Genomic DNA, 21,057 nt, shown 5'->3' with positions numbered 1-21,057 from the left:
AGTTTCTCTCCTGTTTTAACCTAATGTCTATATCAATTTTAGCAATTTTAAATAAACAATCATAATACTATTTTAAAATATTTAAACTTTTTCTATAATTTTCAGTTGATTGAATTAATCACGGAGCTCATTGCAACAATTATTGTTTCAACGACAATAATAGTTATATCATATCTTGTAATAAAATATTTAATTAAAAAATGTAATCGGTATAATTCGATAAATATATTCGCAGGACCAAAAGCTTATCCTGTAATTTGAAGCAAACATTTATTTATTGGTGATTTAGAAGGTAAACGTTTAATTTACAGTGACTCACGAAAGTATTTGAACAGTTTGCTATGAAATATTTTATTAATTATAATAAGTGTACTACAGATACACAGAAGCCATACATTAGTGATATTAATAAGAAGAAAAGATTAAAATTCGCCAAAGAATTTATTAGCAATGATGTTTGTTTCTGGAATAAAGTAATATTTTTCATTATTAGTAATATTTTAAATTTCGATTCTCCAAATCCTTTTGTAGCAATCGTTTACAATCGTTACGTTTGTAAGAAATAAATCATAACTATTGTATACATATTTCGATTTGCTTGAAACTATACCTGTATAATCTACAGAGTCATACTCTATCCAATGTTAATAATATGTCGGTAAGTGTTCTGTAATACACTTATTATAATTAATAATATATTTTGTGGCAACTTTCGTGAGTCTCTGATATGTATATGTAATATCTACATTTATTTCTGTTAATAAAATTTCTTTAAATTCAAATTATTGATTTTTAGGACCATAAAGAATATCATCGTCGTGGCTCTTCTATGGATAGATACAAAATTATTTATAGTTGTGGAAGAATCTTATTATATCAAGGTAAGATTTTCATCAGTTTTGTTATATTTACTTATAATAGTGTTATGAATTTTTGATTTTGTTTTATTTCTTACTTATAATTTATTTTGATTCGTTCATCTCTTTTTTAGAGCATATTTCAAAATTCTAATACTTTTGAAAAAAGTAAAGTATATGAAGTTTCTTAAGCTTATTGGTGGCAATAGTATATTTTCTGCTTCAGGTAAAGTATAGATACACGTTTTATGTTTCTAATTAGTACATAATTATATAAGATGTTCAAAAACGTCTAGACCAATCTTATACTACGTATTACTGAGGTTAAATAGATGAAAAAAGTTCATATAAACTTATGTCCATAAGTTCTTTATTGGAAATTTAAATGATTTATGTTTATATAACAGTTGTTTGTTTTTTTTTTTTATTGCAGAATACCTTCACAACATTTGTACGAAAACGATACTAACATTTTGTATATGTATTTGCATGTACGATGATTTCTTTTTCCTTATTTTTTAATTTATAAATATCTTAAAAAAGGAAGATAATAGATATAAATGAAGTATTGTTATTTTACTTAAAGTGTCCAAATGGCTAATTCATCGAATATTATTAAAAATAGTTTTTGGTGAAAGTCTTATTCAATCTTACATGGATGTAATTATTACATATGTAAGATTTACGTATAGAGATATATATATTTATAATGGTAACAGTAAAGTATTTATTTATTAAAAAATAATAACAAGGTATAATGTTTGTAAGAAATAATATAGTAAGTATCTATAATCTAATGATCTAATGCTAACAATAAGTGTAACCCCCTACGTCCGAAAACAACCGCAAGGAACACCCGAATCCGACTCGTCGTCGCCTATCGTAATCCTTCGCCGTTCCCCGTTGTCTTCCGTACTCTCCGTTACACTTATCACTCGTCAATTATTATTGAACTCACAGAAAAACGCACCGCCCGCCGAACGCCGCCAGTCCTCTCCGTCGCCTACTTATACCCTACATCCCCTCCATCGTCTTTCGTTGTTTCTCGTCATTCCTTCCGGAAACTTCCCGATAATTCCCGATCTTCCCGATTCCCGATTTTTCACCTTAAAATCGAGAACGCTCGAGAGGCTTCGACGTGCCCACTTGAAGGCGACAAATTCCAGACGGTGTAACCCTAAACCTAAACAAATATCCTTATCTAACGCAACGGTCCCTTTCTTTATCCTCGACCGATGCATTCTTTCATTCCTTTCAATCATTCTCACACTCATACCATTCACACATTCATATCTATACTTCTTGATAATCAAAACCCCACACACATTTAATAACATTTTTTTTTTTTTTTTTTTTTTTTATTCATTACAGAACATACAATCAATTCTCGACGAGAATTATAAGTACTTTAGGCTGGCGTGATGTAATAACATGGAATGTAAATAAATAAGATTTACAATGGTGAGTGTGGATATAATACATTAGACTCAAATAATATTACGATGTTTTAAATCATTCAAATCTTGTTTTAAGGTCAGAAGGGTAGAACCTTTTTAGTCTTCGTACTAGTTCATTTGCTTCCAGTAAATTTTTTGCTAAAGGGTTGGGATGTTTGGCTAAACGGGAGTTGTAGCGTTCACTGAAGCTAACAATTTCTTCTTTTATTGTAGATATTCTTAAATCTTGATGAATTCTTTCGTTTGTAACGTACCATGGGGCATTGCAGATGTTTCGTAGAGTTTTTGATTGGAACCTCTGTAAAATCTCTATATTGGAGTTACTCGCAGTTCCCCATAGTTGGATTCCGTAAGTCCATATGGGTTTTAGAATAGCTTTATAGATAGCGAGCTTTTTTTCCAAATCTAACTTAGACGATCTACCAAACAGCCAATAAATTTTTCTTACTCGTTCTTTGAGGTGTTTTACTTTGGTTTGTATATGTTGCTTCCATGTCAGCCTTTTGTCTAGGATAATACCTAAATATTTGATCGAGTCTCTAACAGGAATATTTACCCCATTGATGACCACAGGGGGACACGTGCCTCTGCGCAATGTGAAGGTTATATGAGCTGATTTACTTTCGTTGATATTGATTCGCCATTTCTGACACCATTTTTCTAGTAAGTGCAAATGACGTTGGAGAATATCAGTCGCGTTTTGTGGATCACTCTCAGATGCTAGCAGAGCTGTATCGTCTGCAAATGTAGCAGTAGTTATCCCTTCTGAGGTAGGTAGATCTGCCGTGTAAATTGTGTACAGTATGGGCCCAAGTACGCTGCCTTGTGGAACACCGGACAAGATTGGATAAGCTGAAGTGAATTGGTTTTGATATTTAACCATGAATTTTCTATCTGTAAGGTAGGATTTAAGGATCAGGAAAAAAGGATATGGAAATATTTTCTTAAGTTTATAAAGTAGTCCGGTGTGCCAGACTTTGTCGAAAGCTTGCCTTATGTCCAGGAATACTGCGGAGCAGTATTTTTTCTTTTCAAGATCTTGCGATAGTTGACGAGTTATTCTATGGACCTGTTCAATTGTTGAATGGTATTTCCGAAACCCGAACTGATGGTCGGGAAGAGTAGGGACATCCAAGACATTTATAGGCGATTAGTGAACATTTTTTCAAATAGCTTAGATAAAGAGGATAAGAGACTGATTGGTCGGTATGACGTAACGTCGTGAGGTGGTTTACCTGGCTTGTGAATGAGTGTAATCACTGCTACTTTCCATGAAGTAGGATAGTAGCCTAGGCGTAAAATGGCGTTGAATAGTGAGGTAATATACGCTATTCCTTTTTTTGGTAATTCTTTGATCATCTTTCCGTTGATTAAGTCGAGGCCAGGTGCTTTTTTCGGATTAACGTGTGATGCAATTGTTGCTTTGACTTCCATTGAGGTAAACGGTTCTATTTGTGGAGATAATTGGAAAGGTGAGTGCATAAATGTCCAGACGTCTTCATCTTCTGCAGGTACTGAAGGTGAAGATGGTTTGAATACATCTGCCAGGTAGGAGGCGAAGAGATTGGCTTTATCTATTGGTTTTCTTGCCCATTCACCCTGGGACTGACGGATAGGTGGAATGTCTTGAATTGGACGAGTAAAACGCCTTGTTGCTTTCCAGAGTGAATAGTTAGAGTCTGCAGTAGGAGTTAAGTTCTGAAGGTAACTTTGAAGACCTTCATTTTTAAAGTTCTGCAGTATTTTTTTTAACACTTTGGTAGCTTTATTAAGTTTACGTTTGTCCTCAGGAGATCTACTATTGTGCCAATTTCTACGCAACTTACGTTTTTCTACAATTTTATTTAAAATATATGCAGGATAGTCATGACCAGAAATATACTCCAGAGAAGGTGTAGAGGCTCGAACTGCATTTATTATGTTGTGCGTTAAATGGTTTACTGCATGGTCCACATCATCAGTTGTTTTCAATGGTAAAGTGGTATCAACAGTATTATTGAATGTTTCGCGGAAGAAATCCCAATTTGTTAGTCTATTGTATAAGGAGATTGGTGGCTTTTTGTCGATAATAGTTGTATTTATTGTTGCTATGATTGGAGTGTGATCGGAAGAAAGGTCAAATGAAGAGCAGACCTGTATATATCGAGGAGATAGATTTTTAGCGATAAAAAAATCAAGCAAGTCAGGGATTTTATTTACATCAGTTGGCCAGTAGGTAGGCTCACCTGAACTAATGCAACATAATCTATTAGTTTCGATACTTTTTGAGAGTGCTTTACCTCTTGGTGTTATAATTCTACTACCCCAGATGTTATGTTTGGCATTAAAGTCACCTCCGGCTAAGAATCTAGAGCCTAGACTTTCGAAGAAATTATCAAAATCTTCTTTTTTGATAGTATGTCTAGGAGGACTGTACACTGCCGAGAAAGCTATTGGGCAATGCCAGTCATATATCATGACACTTGTTGCCTGAAGATGATCTTGTTTATATGGCGCAAGCTCGTAATGTCTTATGTTAGATTTAACTAGAATCGCAGTACCACCATGTGCCCTTCCACTTGGATGATTCGTGGAGTACATCTTATAACCGAAGATTTTAAAATAATTTTTAACCGTAAAGTGTGTCTCCGATATTAATATAATTTGTATGTCATATAATTTTAAAAATGCTTCCAGCTCCAATTTACGTTTCATTAGGCCATTAGCGTTCCAAAGGCAATGCGTAATGTCTTCATTATTTATTAGTACACGACAGCTTACTTACTACTACCGTTAATAATGAAATGAGATTGTTTGATTGTTCGATTTGTTTATTTATTAGTTCACTTTGTTTTTCGATGAGTTTTTCTAGTCTACTTATAGAATCTGTAAGACTTGAGCCGTTATTATTGTTTACGTTATTTGAATGCTGCGGATTTGAAGTATCTGATATTTGTATATTTTTATTTACGGCTTGTGCGTAAGACATAGATTGGTCGGCGTAACGTTGAATGTTTACCGGTGGGTTGGTTTCGGATTAGATTGAATATTTACAGTTTTCCTTATTCTAGGTGTTGGAAACGTCTTTTTGTACATCTCTTGGTAGGAAGGGCACCCTTTGTAGTTCGCAGTATGGTTGGCACCGCAGAGGAAACAAGTTGGTGGAGTATCTATAGATTTCTTACAATCTGCCGTAGCATGCTGACCAGAACATTTAACACACTGAAAATTGCGATTGCAATACTTTTGAGTGTGACCATACTTTTGACATCTCTTGCATTGAACAATTTCCTTTTTCTTACGTGGTGATTCAAATTTGACTATTGTGTTATTCAGTTTTTTTATATTGTAGACCATGTTGTTGTTAGGTTTTTGTTTAAGGTCAATAAAGAACATGGATAGTGGGTTGTGTGTAGCTCTGTGATAAATATTACTGATGTTTACAACTTCGTGACCCAGCTCCATTAGTTCGTCTTTCAGGTCGTTCAAATCAGCAGAGTGATGTACGTTACGTAACACAACTCTAAACGAACGTTCTTGTTTTAATTGAAATGTGTGAAAGCTAGCATTTAATGTTTTAAGGTTTTAGTAATATTTCTGTAGGAGTCCGCATCTGCTGGTAATATACGAACCTGATTATTACTAATTTTATAGGTGTAATTATCTTTTTTAACTGCATTATTTAGGCATTTAGTTAAAGATTGAATGTCAAGGACGTCATCTATGTAAATTGGAGGAGGTAGTGGTATTTTCTGCACTTGTTCGTTTTGCGGCATATCGCAATCTGTGACTATACTTGAAGTTAAGACCGAGAATCTGTTAACGGTTTCGGGTATTCCATTACTTCGAGGAACATTGTTGTTATCATCATCTATTCTTGCTCTTTTATTGCTACAAGAAGCATGCTCACGCCTATGAGTAGTAACCTTTTGCCATGGTGGAAATGTGGTTGATGTTTGCATATCCCGGTCAAGGATATGCGAATGGTTTATTGCCATGAGCTGGTGACCGATTTGTTAAAAATTTGAAAATTAAACAACCAGGTAACGAATTTATTCGTTATACATAAAATGTAAACAATATAGTTATAAACACGCGGATCTACACTCTGAACGTCCGTACACTTCGAATGCTAAGACGCGACTTTCGTTATACATAAAATGTAAACAATAAAGTTATAAACACGCGGATCTACACTCTGAACGTCCGTACACTTCGAATGCTAAGACGCGACTCCATTTAATAACATTAACAAGAATTTTAGTATCTTTAAATGAGAAAAAAATAGACATTTCTCGCATTATGTACACTTTTATAATTTGGATATGGTATACGGTAAAATTTTTTTAAATTTATTAAATTTATATAAATACAATGTAAATTTTTAAAAATATGTTTACATTTTTTACTGATAGACGGTTTGTTAGACACAATTCTAAATTTGCAGAACAATTCAAAATGTAAACTTGATAAATTGATGTTATAGTAATTATATTGAAAATTCTTGGATAATTGTAATACTATTTTATTTCCTTTCTTTTTTCTTATTTTTATTGTTATTTAAATTCAGGGGGATGTATGAAAAGATTCTTTAAATGTTGGTTACATCCTGATATTATCTTTTTCAATATATCTTTGGGAAATAAAAACTCCAGAAATATATATCATATCTTGATGATATCACAAATGAGGTATAAATAAAAAAGCACATTCTTATTTAAAATTGCTTTATTTTATCTAAATAATTGCTATATTATGTAAACCACACCACATAAGATTTCATAAAACCGTTACTTTTAATAGCGGATGATTCTTAATAATTGTAATAACCCGTTACCGTAAGATACATAAGAATCATAAGAAGGGTTTCATAAGAGAATTAAGAGGCGAGGTTTTGGTATCAGTATATATATATTTATTCTAAAGTCACTCTCTCGACGTAAGATTTCCCGAGCCAACCATTAACATAAACTAAGCCTCACTCATCATAACTAACATAAGAACCGACAAATACTGAACTGACCCCACGCCGTATTGTCCGCCTACCCTTTTATACTTTTCCATCGAACAACGGAGCATCGGCTTCCCTCCACGGGTGACGCATACAGCCTATGTTCTTCACACTTAATCTTAAGAATATCGATATCCTAACAAACATCCGCACGCACTCACACTAGTGCAGGCGCCAACGTGCACGAACCTGCATAAGACGTTTACAATTATATATATCATGCTTATGTTCATATATAATTGTTATTTGTAAAGATAATAAAGAAGAAAAGGAACGTATGAAATAAATATAATTACTCAAAATTCGAAAGCTGAAAATGCAGATAAATTTAATAAATTTATAACACAATTCTTTTTTTTACACATTTATGACAATAATGCTTTTATAACAATATTAAATAATATGTTATTTATTGTTTTGTACTAAAGGAGAATTATTTATTGACGGAGAAAAATATTCAAAAGAGAATATAAGGGATGAAAGGAATACAGTGGTTGTAGCTGTTAGTTGAGCTCATTTTAGTTTAATCAACATTTTTAAGTTTATTAAATAATGTAAATAAAAATATTGGTATTATTTTTCAGAGAAGCGACACTACAGTAAGTAAACTTATTTTCGTATTTTTAATGTTTGCCACGTTTTTTGAAATTCAAGGGCATATAGCATTTACATCAGGGTTTAAAGAAAACTGTTGAAATTTTGAATTAGTTCTTATGTAACAGTAATTTATTGAATTCAACTGATACTTTTATCTCATATATTTATACATAAATAGAAAATGTTTGCTTCTTCTAATATAAGAAAAATTTCTGGTTGGGTAGTAACAGTTATTCTTTTAAAAAAAAGTTGAAATACTTTTAATACAAATTTACCATTTAATTTACATAAATAAGAATTAAAATCACGACTTGATAATTAATCTATATTTAAATCGTTCTCATTACTTGAACAAATGCTGAGTAAGTAAAAAATAGTTAAAATTTTTAAATTTACTTGAATATATTTTTTATGAAATAAATATTTTTTTTAAATATTTTCTTAACAAAATATAAAATTACTGTTTAAATTGAACTTTTATAACAGAATTAAAGAACGCATTTCCTTAAACTATTTTCTTTTTAATTTTTCTTATACTTTCGTTTTTTATATTTTTATGAGTTCAACTTAACTGTTAAATCGTCCACATTTTTATTGTAATCAATCTATCTTAGATTTAACTCTTTTTCATTTTCTTTTTCTAAATTAGAATTATAATCTAAACCATCGATTTTGAAATTATGCGCTGTCTAAGTTTTGTATGGACTTATATGAGCAATACTTTTGTCACATTACGCCGAACCGAGCAGCCTACAGCCGAGATAGAAACTATTTGTATAAGAATTCTAAAGGAAAGAACCTAAATAAATAAGTGATATAATTTAAAGGAAAAAAACCTAAATAAATAAGTAATATAATCTAAAGGAAAAACCGATAATAAATATCATAAAATCATATAATAAAATAAAATTCTAAGATATTCGGTCTCCTCAAAAGAAGGGGTCTCATGGTCGTTCCCCCCTTAGGTAAACAAATGTAATTTTAAACGGGAAAAATCCCGATAGCTTTGAAAGATACTCTCTCGCTAAGGCGTTACAGGCGTTAAAAGGGGAAAATAGAGATGACCAATAGGGAATCGGTAGGAAACGCCCTGTAGGAAAAGGAGAGTCCTTCCTCCCCCACGATATGCGGGGTATAAGAGACGGGCACCGGACCGGATTCAGGGTTATTCAGAATTATTATTCAAGATTATTATTACAAGTTGTACACGGATTATTATTTAGAAGTTGTGCAGGGATCATTATCATTATTAGAAGTTGTACAAGGCTTATTATTAGAAGTCAGTAAGTGTTTAAGTCTTAAGTGCGACTATATATATATCAAGGTAGTTTTACTTGTATTTTGTTCTATTTTCTTGTGTTTTGTTAAAATATATGATCCATATTTAGTAATACTTCGCACAAAACTGTCATTCACCCCGACCTTTAATCGAACAACTTTCATATCTGTGATCGCATACTTCACTTAGCTTTTTAACTTTATACGTATAATATGGTCCAAATTCAACAATAACTAAAAGTCCTTTGTTAACAGCTTGAAGTTTGATAAATTGCCCTGTCGTTTCAAGGTTTCTTTTTACGTACACAATATTACATATTATTAATTTAACAGTAGTTATTCATCCTTATTCAAATCGTTCTTTATGTTACACTTCATTCAGTTTTTCCAATAAATCATCAAAATTTAGGGTTGGATAATGAACTAATTTAGTAATATTATATAATCTTCTATAATCAACAATAATCCACGTAGTTCCGTCTTTTTTGCACACTACAAAAGCCAGATTAAGGGGGTCACTCCGTGTGATGACCGGATTTTTAAGCATTTTTTAGTAATTTTTCTTGACGACCCCAATAAAAAGATAGGACTTTGAGCTTTTTATGCTATATTTATTAACATTTCAGAAGAGTGAAAAAAAATTTTTAGGCATAAATCTCCAAAAGAACATGAGTCGTAATAGTCCGAAGACACCCATCTTCAAAGAAAGGTGTTTGAGTGTCTTCATGATTCCGGCTGATTGGTTTATCCGAAATCAAAAACTCTAACGGCATTTTAAGCTGTAAACATTTGGCGATAGAATGAACAACGATTATTAGAAAATATTATAAATTGTATAATACACAACCTTTTGAAAATTAATTTTAAAGTTTCACGATTTTTTTCAATAATTTTGCTTCGATAAAAATAGAAATGCTAGAAATAATCGAATGACTCTAGATCATCCTAAGATTATAAATATGCCAAATTTACCATTAAAATTTCAAAGCAATCGATAAACCCGATTTTAAAATATCGTGGAGACGAGTTATGAAAAACAGAGTATTCAGAAAAACGCATTTAAATATTCAAGTAGGATTTAATCTATGAAATCTTATAAAAATATTCAACTGCAATACCCGATCCATAGAGAATTCCTTCTTCTTCCACTTAGAAGTCGTTTAAAGCTACTTGCTCTGCGCTTCCTTTACTTTTGTCTTTTATAAAACGTAATTCCCACGCCGCTCAAAGCGAGCTATGCGCACTTTATCACAACTTTGCACGCAAGCACGCAATTAGTAGCCGCTTGAGGGTCCCATTGTCGCTAATACTTATACAAACCCTTAAAATCCTTTGATGAAGAAAATTACTATCTATACATGTATATATAAAAAGTGTACATTTGTTCGGAAGAAATCAGATAACCGTGCCCAGCGATGCTTGACTTTAGTGATCGGACGAGAACTAGTACTTTCATCGCGGTATGGCCGTTGACGAGAACAACACATCTATTAATTGTTCTTAACCATTGAATTCGTAGCACAACTATGGAAAAAACAAAAGAAAATACTACAAGACGCCTGATACGTACGAGTCTCGGAAAACACAGTTTATATGAAAATTTTCGATCGATCTGGTAAAAAGATCTGACACAATTAATAAAGCAGGAGAGGTTGTAAAGAATCGTTCGGTAAGTTGTTTCGTGTAGAAAAAAAATTATATTATCGAAATATGTTATATTTGGTTTCATCGTGACGATATTTCTAACAAAAATAGAAAAAAAAAGAAGAATGTCAACAGCACACGGTGTTCCCAAGCGGTCACCCATCCAAGTACTAACCGTGCCCAGCGATGCTTGACTTTAGTGATCGGACGAGAACTAGTACTTTCATCGCGGTATGGCCGTTGACGAGAACAACACATCTATTAATTGTTCTTAACTATTGAATTCGTAGCACCACTATGGAAAAAACAAAAGAAAATACTACAAGACGCCTGATACGTACGAGTCTCGGAAAACACAGTTTATATGAAAATTTTCGATCGATCTGGTAAAAAGATCTGACACAATTAATAAAGCAGGAGAGGTTGTAAAGAATCGTTCGGTAAGTGGTTTCGTGTAGAAAAAAAAATTATATTATCGAAATATGTTATATTTGGTTTCATCTTGACGATATTTCTAACAAAAATAGAAAAAAAAAGAAGAATGTCAACAGCACACGGTGTTCCCAAGCGGTCACCCATCCAAGTACTAACCGTGCCCAGCGATGCTTGACTTTAGTGATCGGACGAGAACTAGTACTTTCATCGCGGTATGGCCGTTGACGAGAACAACACATCTATTAATTGTTCTTAACTATTGAATTCGTAGCACCACTATGGAAAAAACAAAAGAAAATACTACAAGACGCCTGATACGTACGAGTCTCGGAAAACACAGTTTATATGAAAATTTTCGATCGATCTGGTAAAAAGATCTGACACAATTAATAAAGCAGGAGAGGTTGTAAAGAATCGTTCGGTAAGTGGTTTCGTGTAGAAAAAAAAATTATATTATCGAAATATGTTATATTTGGTTTCATCTTGACGATATTTCTAACAAAAATAGAAAAAAAAAGAAGAATGTCAACAGCACACGGTGTTCCCAAGCGGTCACCCATCCAAGTACTAACCGTGCCCAGCGATGCTTGACTTTAGTGATCGGACGAGAACTAGTACTTTCATCGCGGTATGGCCGTTGACGAGAACAACACATCTATTAATTGTTCTTAACTATTGAATTCGTAGCACCACTATGGAAAAAACAAAAGAAAATACTACAAGACGCCTGATACGTACGAGTCTCGGAAAACACAGTTTATATGAAAATTTTCGATCGATCTGGTAAAAAGATCTGACACAATTAATAAAGCAGGAGAGGTTGTAAAGAATCGTTCGGTAAGTGGTTTCGTGTAGAAAAAAAAATTATATTATCGAAATATGTTATATTTGGTTTCATCTTGACGATATTTCTAACAAAAATAGAAAAAAAAAGAAGAATGTCAACAGCACACGGTGTTCCCAAGCGGTCACCCATCCAAGTACTAACCGTGCCCAGCGATGCTTGACTTTAGTGATCGGACGAGAACTAGTACTTTCATCGCGGTATGGCCGTTGACGAGAACAACACATCTATTAATTGTTCTTAACTATTGAATTCGTAGCACCACTATGGAAAAAACAAAAGAAAATACTACAAGACGCCTGATACGTACGAGTCTCGGAAAACACAGTTTATATGAAAATTTTCGATCGATCTGGTAAAAAGATCTGACACAATTAATAAAGCAGGAGAGGTTGTAAAAATCGTTCGGTAAGTGGTTTCGTGTAGAAAAAAAAATTATATTATCGAAATATGTTATATTTGGTTTCATCGTGACGATATTTCTAACAAAAATAGAAAAAAAAAGAAGAATGTCAACAGCACACGGTGTTCCCAAGCGGTCACCCATCCAAGTACTAACCGTGCCCAGCGATGCTTGACTTTAGTGATCGGACGAGAACTAGTACTTTCATCGCGGTATGGCCGTTGACGAGAACAACACATCTATTAATTGTTCTTAACCATTGAATTCGTAGCACAACTATGGAAAAAACAAAAGAAAATACTACAAGACGCCTGATACGTACGAGTCTCGGAAAACACAGTTATATGAAAATTTTCGATCGATCTGGTAAAAAGATCTGACACAATTAATAAAGCAGGAGAGGTTGTAAAGAATCGTTCGGTAAGTGGTTTCGTGTAGAAAAAAGAATTATATTATCGACATATGTTATATTTGGTTTCATCTTGACGATATTTCTAACAAAAATAGAAAAAAAAAGAAGAATGTCAACAGCACACGGTGTTCCCAAGCGGTCACCCATCCAAGTACTAACCGTGCCCAGCGATGCTTGACTTTAGTGATCGGACGAGAACTAGTACTTTCATCGCGGTATGGCCGTTGACGAGAACAACACATCTATTAATTGTTCTTAACTATTGAATTCGTAGCACCACTATGGAAAAAACAAAAGAAAATACTACAAGACGCCTGATACGTACGAGTCTCGGAAAACACAGTTTATATGAAAATTTTCGTCGATCTGGTAAAAAGATCTGACACAATTAATAAAGCAGGAGAGGTTGTAAAAAATCGTTCGGTAAGTGGTTTCGTGTAGAAAAAATTATATTATCGACATATGTTATATTTGGTTTCATCTTGACGATATTTCTAACAAAAATAGAAAAAAAAAGAAGAATGTCAACAGCACACGGTGTTCCCAAGCGGTCACCCATCCAAGTACTAACCGTGCCCAGCGATGCTTGACTTTAGTGATCGGACGAGAACTAGTACTTTCATCGCGGTATGGCCGTTGACGAGAACAACACATCTATTAATTGTTCTTAACTATTGAATTCGTAGCACCACTATGGAAAAAACAAAAGAAAATACTACAAGACGCCTGATACGTACGAGTCTCGGAAAACACAGTTTATATGAAAATTTTCGATCGATCTGGTAAAAAGATCTGACACAATTAATAAAGCAGGAGAGGTTGTAAAGAATCGTTCGGTAAGTGGTTTCGTGTAGAAAAAAAAATTATATTATCGAAATATGTTATATTTGGTTTCATCTTGACGATATTTCTAACAAAAATAGAAAAAAAAAGAAGAATGTCAACAGCACACGGTGTTCCCAAGCGGTCACCCATCCAAGTACTAACCGTGCCCAGCGATGCTTGACTTTAGTGATCGGACGAGAACTAGTACTTTCATCGCGGTATGGCCGTTGACGAGAACAACACATCTATTAATTGTTCTTAACTATTGAATTCGTAGCACCACTATGGAAAAAACAAAAGAAAATACTACAAGACGCCTGATACGTACGAGTCTCGGAAAACACAGTTTATATGAAAATTTTCGATCGATCTGGTAAAAAGATCTGACACAATTAATAAAGCAGGAGAGGTTGTAAAAATCGTTCGGTAAGTGGTTTCGTGTAGAAAAAAAATTATATTATCGAAATATGTTATATTTGGTTTCATCGTGACGATATTTCTAACAAAAATAGAAAAAAAAAGAAGAATGTCAACAGCACACGGTGTTCCCAAGCGGTCACCCATCCAAGTACTAACCGTGCCCAGCGATGCTTGACTTTAGTGATCGGACGAGAACTAGTACTTTCATCGCGGTATGGCCGTTGACGAGAACAACACATCTATTAATTGTTCTTAACCATTGAATTCGTAGCACAACTATGGAAAAAACAAAAGAAAATACTACAAGACGCCTGATACGTACGAGTCTCGGAAAACACAGTTTATATGAAAATTTTCGATCGATCTGGTAAAAAGATCTGACACAATTAATAAAGCAGGAGAGGTTGTAAAGAATCGTTCGGTAAGTGGTTTCGTGTAGAAAAAAGAATTATATTATCGACATATGTTATATTTGGTTTCATCTTGACGATATTTCTAACAAAAATAGAAAAAAAAAGAAGAATGTCAACAGCACACGGTGTTCCCAAGCGGTCACCCATCCAAGTACTAACCGTGCCCAGCGATGCTTGACTTTAGTGATCGGACGAGAACTAGTACTTTCATCGCGGTATGGCCGTTGACGAGAACAACACATCTATTAATTGTTCTTAACTATTGAATTCGTAGCACCACTATGGAAAAAACAAAAGAAAATACTACAAGACGCCTGATACGTACGAGTCTCGGAAAACACAGTTTATATGAAAATTTTCGATCGATCTGGTAAAAAGATCTGACACAATTAATAAAGCAGGAGAGGTTGTAAAAATCGTTCGGTAAGTGGTTTCGTGTAGAAAAAAAAATTATATTATCGAAATATGTTATATTTGGTTTCATCGTGACGATATTTCTAACAAAAATAGAAAAAAAAAGAAGAATGTCAACAGCACACGGTGTTCCCAAGCGGTCACCCATCCAAGTACTAACCGTGCCCAGCGATGCTTGACTTTAGTGATCGGACGAGAACTAGTACATTATTATTATTATTAAAAAAACGTTTATTTGTTTCTTTTTAAGCCACAGAGTACAATATTGTTTGATTGATTCATAATAAACAAAAGATAAAATAATAATTTTGTTGTTGTTGAGACATAAAGGCCGGTTACGCGGCTCGCAATGTCATGTACAGTCATGGTACACTTAGTGCTATACGGCTATCCGTGATCCTTATATATATATATTTTTAGCGTTCACAAGGTTTACGTTTACGCTTTTGTTCCGTTTCTTTCATTCATCGAACAGAAAGGCTTCAAAACTGTTCGCTTGTTCTATTTATTTTTTACTTAACCTAACTTACTTATTTCTATATTTATATACACTATTTACAATTTTTATTATATCAGTCTTTGGACTTGACTAGTTGATTCTTGTTATGGCACTTTTTTCCCTAGTTTGTATCAAATATCATCTGTTCTGTCTTTTCCCTTCAATCGCTTAACCACCAATATTTCTTTACATTCCGCCGATGCTGGTCCTTACGATCTTTCTTAGATAGCGTCATTTTGTATGTCCAGCAGTTGGATTGATTCCTGCTGTCCAAGAATTGGTCATATTCAATTGTCGTTTTCCTCGCTTTTCTACTTATGTGGTATATTATAGGGACGTTATTATTGTCCTGGATATATCCCATTTTATCTAGGTAGATGAATGCTTCGGGTGGTATATATCCCGTCATTAGCATTTTCTTGAAGTAAGGGTCGTTTGGATATGTTATTGCTGAGATTAGACTATTGCCAGGTACCTTCCTCGTGTTGGCGAAATGATCTCTATTCAGTTTGAGAATATGCGTATCTATTCTGCTTGTATTTGCTAAATTGTATAATTTTTCGTTGCTTATGTATTTTTGGTAGTTCGAGTCAGCTGTTCTATATTTTCCCAGGCAGGCACGTAGACATTTTCGTTCGAATGACCTGATTTTTTCCATCGTTGCCGCATTTTGGTTGAACCAAATCGGGCTTCCATATGTCAATATTGGGCGGATTATCGTCAGGTAGCAGTTAACTTTAATTTTTGGGTTTAAGTGAGCATTATGCATTAGTCTCCCCAATTTCTGGAATCCTTTCTTTGCTTTCTCAAGTTTCTCATACATATGATATCTATAGGTTAAATGTGTATCTATGTACACTCCTAGGTATTTTACCGTGGTTTTGTGTGGTATTTTATCATCCGAGTCTTTCGCTTTTTTGATTCCAAAGCTCTTCCAATTTTTCTTCACATCTCGGTTCGCTTTGTCGAGTCGTGGTCTGAATAGTATCGTTTCGCATTTACTTGTGTTTATTTTCAGCTTCCAGGAATCGCAGTAGAATAATACTTCGTGAAAGGCTTTCTCTAATTGCTCTTGGATAATCGTGGCTTTTTTCCCTTTGTTATAGATGATCAAATCGTCGGCGAATGCTATTGCAGATTTATTATTGTTCGAGTTAAAACCAAAAAGTCTCAGTATGTCGCTGTTGTAGATGTTGAAGAGTATTGGTGAGTTGACTGTTCCTTGTTGGAGACCATTCTTCACTTCGAATACAGTATTTGTTATCTCGTTACCATCGGTCGTCACGAAACTTTTTTCTTGTATCATGTTGTACGTTAATTTGATCAAATGGTCTGGAAATTTTTTCTTGATCATTTTGTATATAAGTCCGTCTGTCCATACTGTATCGAAGGCTTTTTCAAGATCTATTAAGCAAGCTCCTACGCATTCGTTATTATTAAGTGCCCAGCAGATGTCCGAGGTGAGTTTATTGACTGCGTGTAGAGTAGAGTGTTTGTGTTTGAAACCAAATTGTCTTTCCGGTATAATATCGTTCTCGTTACAGAAATTAGTTAGTGCTCTGTTAACGAGGATTTCGAAAACTTTTCCTATGTTAGGTAATAAGCTGATAGGCCTGTAGCTCGATGGTTCCGTAGCGTCTTTTCCTGGTTTTGGTATTGCTACTACCTTTGCTTTTTTCCAGCTGTCCGGAAAATATTTGTTGTTCAGTGCGTTATTAAAGATCACTCCGTATAGGTCAATCATTTTTACCGGTAGGTTTTTCAGAGCGATGTTTGGTATGTTGTCTATGCCTGCTGATTTTTTATTATTTAGCTTTCTGAATATTTTTATTAGTTCTCCCTTGTTGGTGAAGTAATTACAAGTTTCGTTCGAGGGTTCATCGGCACGGTTGTTAACCGAAAACTCTGTCACTGTAATCTTATTGCGTTCCTCTTCAAGAATTTCATTTTTGAGATTATTTACTGTCCCTTCAATCAGTCTACATAGACGTTCCTTACCCAACTCGCTATTTTGGGTATGAATATTTTCAAAATGTGCCCCTATTACATTGAGCTTATCTTTCGGTTCGGCTATAATGTAGTTGTTCGATTGGTTCTTGCTTAATGTTTCTATATCGATTCCCGCTCTCTCCAGCAAGTCTGTATTATTTTCTGGTATCTGTAGATTCGCGATCGCTGCTTTCCCACGTGGTCTAAATATCTGGTTTATTATTGGGAACATATTTTCTGGATCGTTTTTTGGAATATCACGGATTTTCTTTCGCCAATATTTATTTATAGATATTGAGTATTCTTGTTTGAGTTGTTGTTTAACCTCCGATAATGTGTCTTTCAGCATCGTAAGTTCTGGATTATCATGATATTCGAACCTCCTGTATGCCCGATTTATTCTCGTTATGAGATAGCTTTTTGTCTTCTGTATCTTTCTTATGCGTTCATTAGAGTATGCTTCCATTGAGTCTCGGTGTTTTATTTTCGGTACCGTTGAGTTTATTGCTTTTTTTATAGCCTCGTTCATCACTGCCAGATAATTATTTATTTCGTTGTTCGATAGGTTTCTATCTTTGGGTATCTTTATTCTACAATAGTTATTTAGAAATCTCCGAAATTTGTCCCAGTCGGTTCGTCTGTAGTTTAAAGAATGTGCAATGTCCTGCTCTTCTAAAGTAAAAAGAGTATCTTTTTCTTTGGAGATCGTCATCGATACCGCATTGTGGTCGCTATCGTAGGGTAAACATCTCAAGTTTCCGTCTTTGTCGGTGTTGTGGAACTCTAATCTACAGTCCGCTATACAGATATCTATGTATGAGTTTCCTCTGGGAAATGAGGGGATATCTGTGCTCCTTAGACAAGCTTTATACTCTATGTCGTTATCTTGCAGCCAATTGAAGAGAAATGTTCCTCTTGGATTGCATGTGTTATTTTTCCAGTATTGGTGTTTCGCGTTCAAATCACCTGCTATTACGTAGTAGTTATTCGATGCTTCCAGTTTCAGGTATCGGAACATTTTCGCGAATTCGAGATGGAATTCTTTTTTGTGGTTACCTGCCGCGTAAGCTGCAATTATGTATATCGAAACGCCATCGGTGAGGTTGAGTTTTATCACAGTTGTTTCTAATATTTTCGAGTTCGTAAGTGCTTGCAGATTTATATTGGTGTACTTGATGTTTCTTTTTATTGCTATAGCGGTACCCCCACCTTGAATGGAGTTTTGTCTGTCTGTTCTTATGATGTCGTAGTTTTGGAATGATATTTTATGGATGTTATTAAGCTTGGTTTCGCTTATGAGAATGATGTCGGGATTATGTGTTTTCATAAATTTAAGAAGAGTTGCTCTTCTGTAGTTTTGTATGAGCGAGTTTACATTTATGCTGACTATGTTGAGTCTTTGCTGTCTGTTTTTTATTTTTTTATTAATATGCGTGTCCATTGTCATTTTGTTCGATGATATCAAAAAGAACGTCCATACGTTTTGAATTTTCGATGACTCTCTCTTTAAGCCAGTCAAATTGCTTTTGGAAGACCTCTATGAGAGTCTTCTTAACGTCTTCAGCTATTTCTGAGATTTTTTGTGTTTCTGTTATCGGTTGGTGGTTTTGGATAACGTTAGTGGCGAATGCTTCTCTGCGACCCACTCTGTGTTTGTCGGGTTGTTTTTTATGACTTCAGAGTATCGGAGGTTAGGTCTCACATAGTTATTTATTTGTAAGATTTTGTGTTGCCTCCTTTCTTGTTCTACTCGTTTCTTTTCTTTGATTTTGTTTAGCCATGCTAGTCTCTTCGGGCAGCCTTTGTACGATGCAGGGTGTCCATGATTGTTGCACAATATACAGAAGAGGATTTCTCTATTTATCTCTTTGTCTTGTTTGTTGATTTTACATTGACCTGGCTCGTGGTTCTCGTCACATTTGACGCATCGGTACCCCATGTTACAATTGGATGCTACATGTCCGAGTCTTTGGCATTTTTTGCATTGGATGATTTCGGTTTTTCTCAGTTTTTCCCATCTTATTACTTGATGGTTGACATATTTAATGCTGCGCAATTTTGAGGATATGCTTGCTGCCGATATCTGCACAATGAACATTGGAAGTTTCTTGTTCATTTTCAATGCATGAGCTGTTGTGAATCTCGATACTTTGATGAATTCAAGGTCTTTAATATTCATTTCTTTTAGCTCATTGAGAATTTCTTCTGGTTCGAAACTATTGTTCATTCCTTTAAGTATGAACGTTTGATTCTTTTCAGTTTTTGGGGTGTATGTGAAATACCTTGTATTTGATTGGTCTAAGGCCGCCTTGACTTTATCGTAGTCTTCGTAACTGGATACGTTCAACGTCAGTTTGTTTTCTCCATTGTCTCTCACATAGAATTCCTCGATTTTAAGTTCTTTCTTCAGAGCTGTCGTTATCGTTCTCGCGTTTTTTCCAACGATGTTTATCGGAGGTAGTTTACATTTTTTTTCCGTAGTTCGTTCTTGTGCGGTAAGCCGCGGTTGTTTCGGTGTATCGGTGTTTTCTTTTCTTACTTCGGTTCGTTGTTGCTTCGCTTCTACATCGTCCTTGGGGGTTAACGGAGCGAATCTGTTACTAAGCTTTATATTATTTTCAAATGATTTTACGCTACTCGATTCAGGGATTATATTTGAAGCCGGCGTGGCGATTGTTCTTTTCTTTTCCGTTTTCTTCAATTTTTCGTTCTCGTTCTTTAATTCTTCGTTCATTTTTCTTAGTTCTTCGATGGTCTCCGAAAGATTGTCAATTTTTTTCTGCATTATAGAACGCCAAAGGTCGGTAGTTTCTTCATTTACACTGTGAGGTTTTTCTTCATCGGTGTCTACATATGTTTTTTCCCCCTGTCTGTCCCTCTTCTCGGGTATATTAGGTTTCGGGTTCAGGCGAGCGCGTTTTTTGGTCATTGTATTTCCTTGTGTTTCCATTTCAGCTTTGTTAATATCCATATTACTACTATTTGTATATACCTCCGTTACTGCCACCTCCTCTGCAGGAGGCTGGCATGTTAATCGAAAGTAATTATCGATGGTTAGATTAATATTTTCTTTGCTTTTTCTAATAGTTTCTTTCTTATTATAGCACTGGTCGATCCAGTTTCTGCACTAAACGTGAAAATTCACGTCGAATTTCACTCACTTACAAATTCCGGCACCATCCACTCGCCTCGATGGCGCGAGGAGCGGTTCACTCACGTACGAGCTCCGGCACGATCCACTCGCCTCGACGGTTCGACGAGAACTGACGAGAACTAGTACTTTCATCGCGGTATGGCCGTTGACGAGAACAACACATCTATTAATTGTTCTTAACTATTGAATTCGTAGCACCACTATGGAAAAAACAAAAGAAAATACTACAAGACGCCTGATACGTACGAGTCTCGGAAAACACAGTTTATATGAAAATTTTCGATCGATCTGGTAAAAAGATCTGACACAATTAATAAAGCAGGAGAGGTTGTAAAAAATCGTTCGGTAAGTGGTTTCGTGTAGAAAAAAAAATTATATTATCGAAATATGTTATATTTGGTTTCATCTTGACGATATTTCTAACAA

The 21,057-nt window shown here is 34.6% G+C and overlaps 1 protein-coding gene and 10 non-coding genes across 11 annotated transcripts; all 11 read right to left on the bottom strand.

Moving 5' to 3' along the window:
• Window positions 1-10,949: 10,949 nt before the first annotated feature.
• Window positions 10,950-11,068, bottom strand: LOC122522792. Its single transcript, XR_006305163.1, has one exon. It is a non-coding gene; the product is annotated as a 5S ribosomal RNA (ribosomal RNA).
• Window positions 11,069-11,365: 297 nt separating this feature from the next.
• Window positions 11,366-11,484, bottom strand: LOC122522791. The gene has a single exon (XR_006305162.1). It is a non-coding gene; the product is annotated as a 5S ribosomal RNA (ribosomal RNA).
• Window positions 11,485-11,781: 297 nt separating this feature from the next.
• Window positions 11,782-11,900, bottom strand: LOC122522790. Its single transcript, XR_006305161.1, has one exon. It is a non-coding gene; the product is annotated as a 5S ribosomal RNA (ribosomal RNA).
• Window positions 11,901-12,197: 297 nt separating this feature from the next.
• On the bottom strand, window positions 12,198-12,316 carry LOC122522789. The gene has a single exon (XR_006305160.1). It is a non-coding gene; the product is annotated as a 5S ribosomal RNA (ribosomal RNA).
• Window positions 12,317-12,612: 296 nt separating this feature from the next.
• LOC122522788 lies at window positions 12,613-12,731 on the bottom strand. The gene has a single exon (XR_006305159.1). It is a non-coding gene; the product is annotated as a 5S ribosomal RNA (ribosomal RNA).
• Window positions 12,732-13,027: 296 nt separating this feature from the next.
• On the bottom strand, window positions 13,028-13,146 carry LOC122522787. The gene has a single exon (XR_006305158.1). It is a non-coding gene; the product is annotated as a 5S ribosomal RNA (ribosomal RNA).
• A 293-nt stretch (window positions 13,147-13,439) lies between these two features.
• LOC122522786 lies at window positions 13,440-13,558 on the bottom strand. The gene has a single exon (XR_006305157.1). It is a non-coding gene; the product is annotated as a 5S ribosomal RNA (ribosomal RNA).
• Window positions 13,559-13,855: 297 nt separating this feature from the next.
• On the bottom strand, window positions 13,856-13,974 carry LOC122522796. Its single transcript, XR_006305167.1, has one exon. It is a non-coding gene; the product is annotated as a 5S ribosomal RNA (ribosomal RNA).
• Window positions 13,975-14,269: 295 nt separating this feature from the next.
• On the bottom strand, window positions 14,270-14,388 carry LOC122522795. The gene has a single exon (XR_006305166.1). It is a non-coding gene; the product is annotated as a 5S ribosomal RNA (ribosomal RNA).
• A 297-nt stretch (window positions 14,389-14,685) lies between these two features.
• LOC122522794 lies at window positions 14,686-14,804 on the bottom strand. The gene has a single exon (XR_006305165.1). It is a non-coding gene; the product is annotated as a 5S ribosomal RNA (ribosomal RNA).
• An 844-nt stretch (window positions 14,805-15,648) lies between these two features.
• LOC122522769 lies at window positions 15,649-18,495 on the bottom strand. Its single transcript, XM_043644040.1, has one exon. It carries the CDS (start codon window positions 18,493-18,495, stop codon window positions 15,649-15,651), a length of 2,847 nt encoding a protein of 948 aa, XP_043499975.1.
• Window positions 18,496-21,057: the final 2,562 nt, after the last annotated feature.

Source organism: Polistes fuscatus, unplaced genomic scaffold (assembly GCF_010416935.1).
Source record: "Polistes fuscatus isolate 324 unplaced genomic scaffold, CU_Pfus_HIC Scaffold58, whole genome shotgun sequence".
NCBI classification, from domain to species: Eukaryota; Metazoa; Arthropoda; class Insecta; order Hymenoptera; family Vespidae; genus Polistes; species Polistes fuscatus.
Note: the sequence above shows the minus strand (reverse complement) of the source record. Positions and strands in the feature narration are given on the sequence as shown.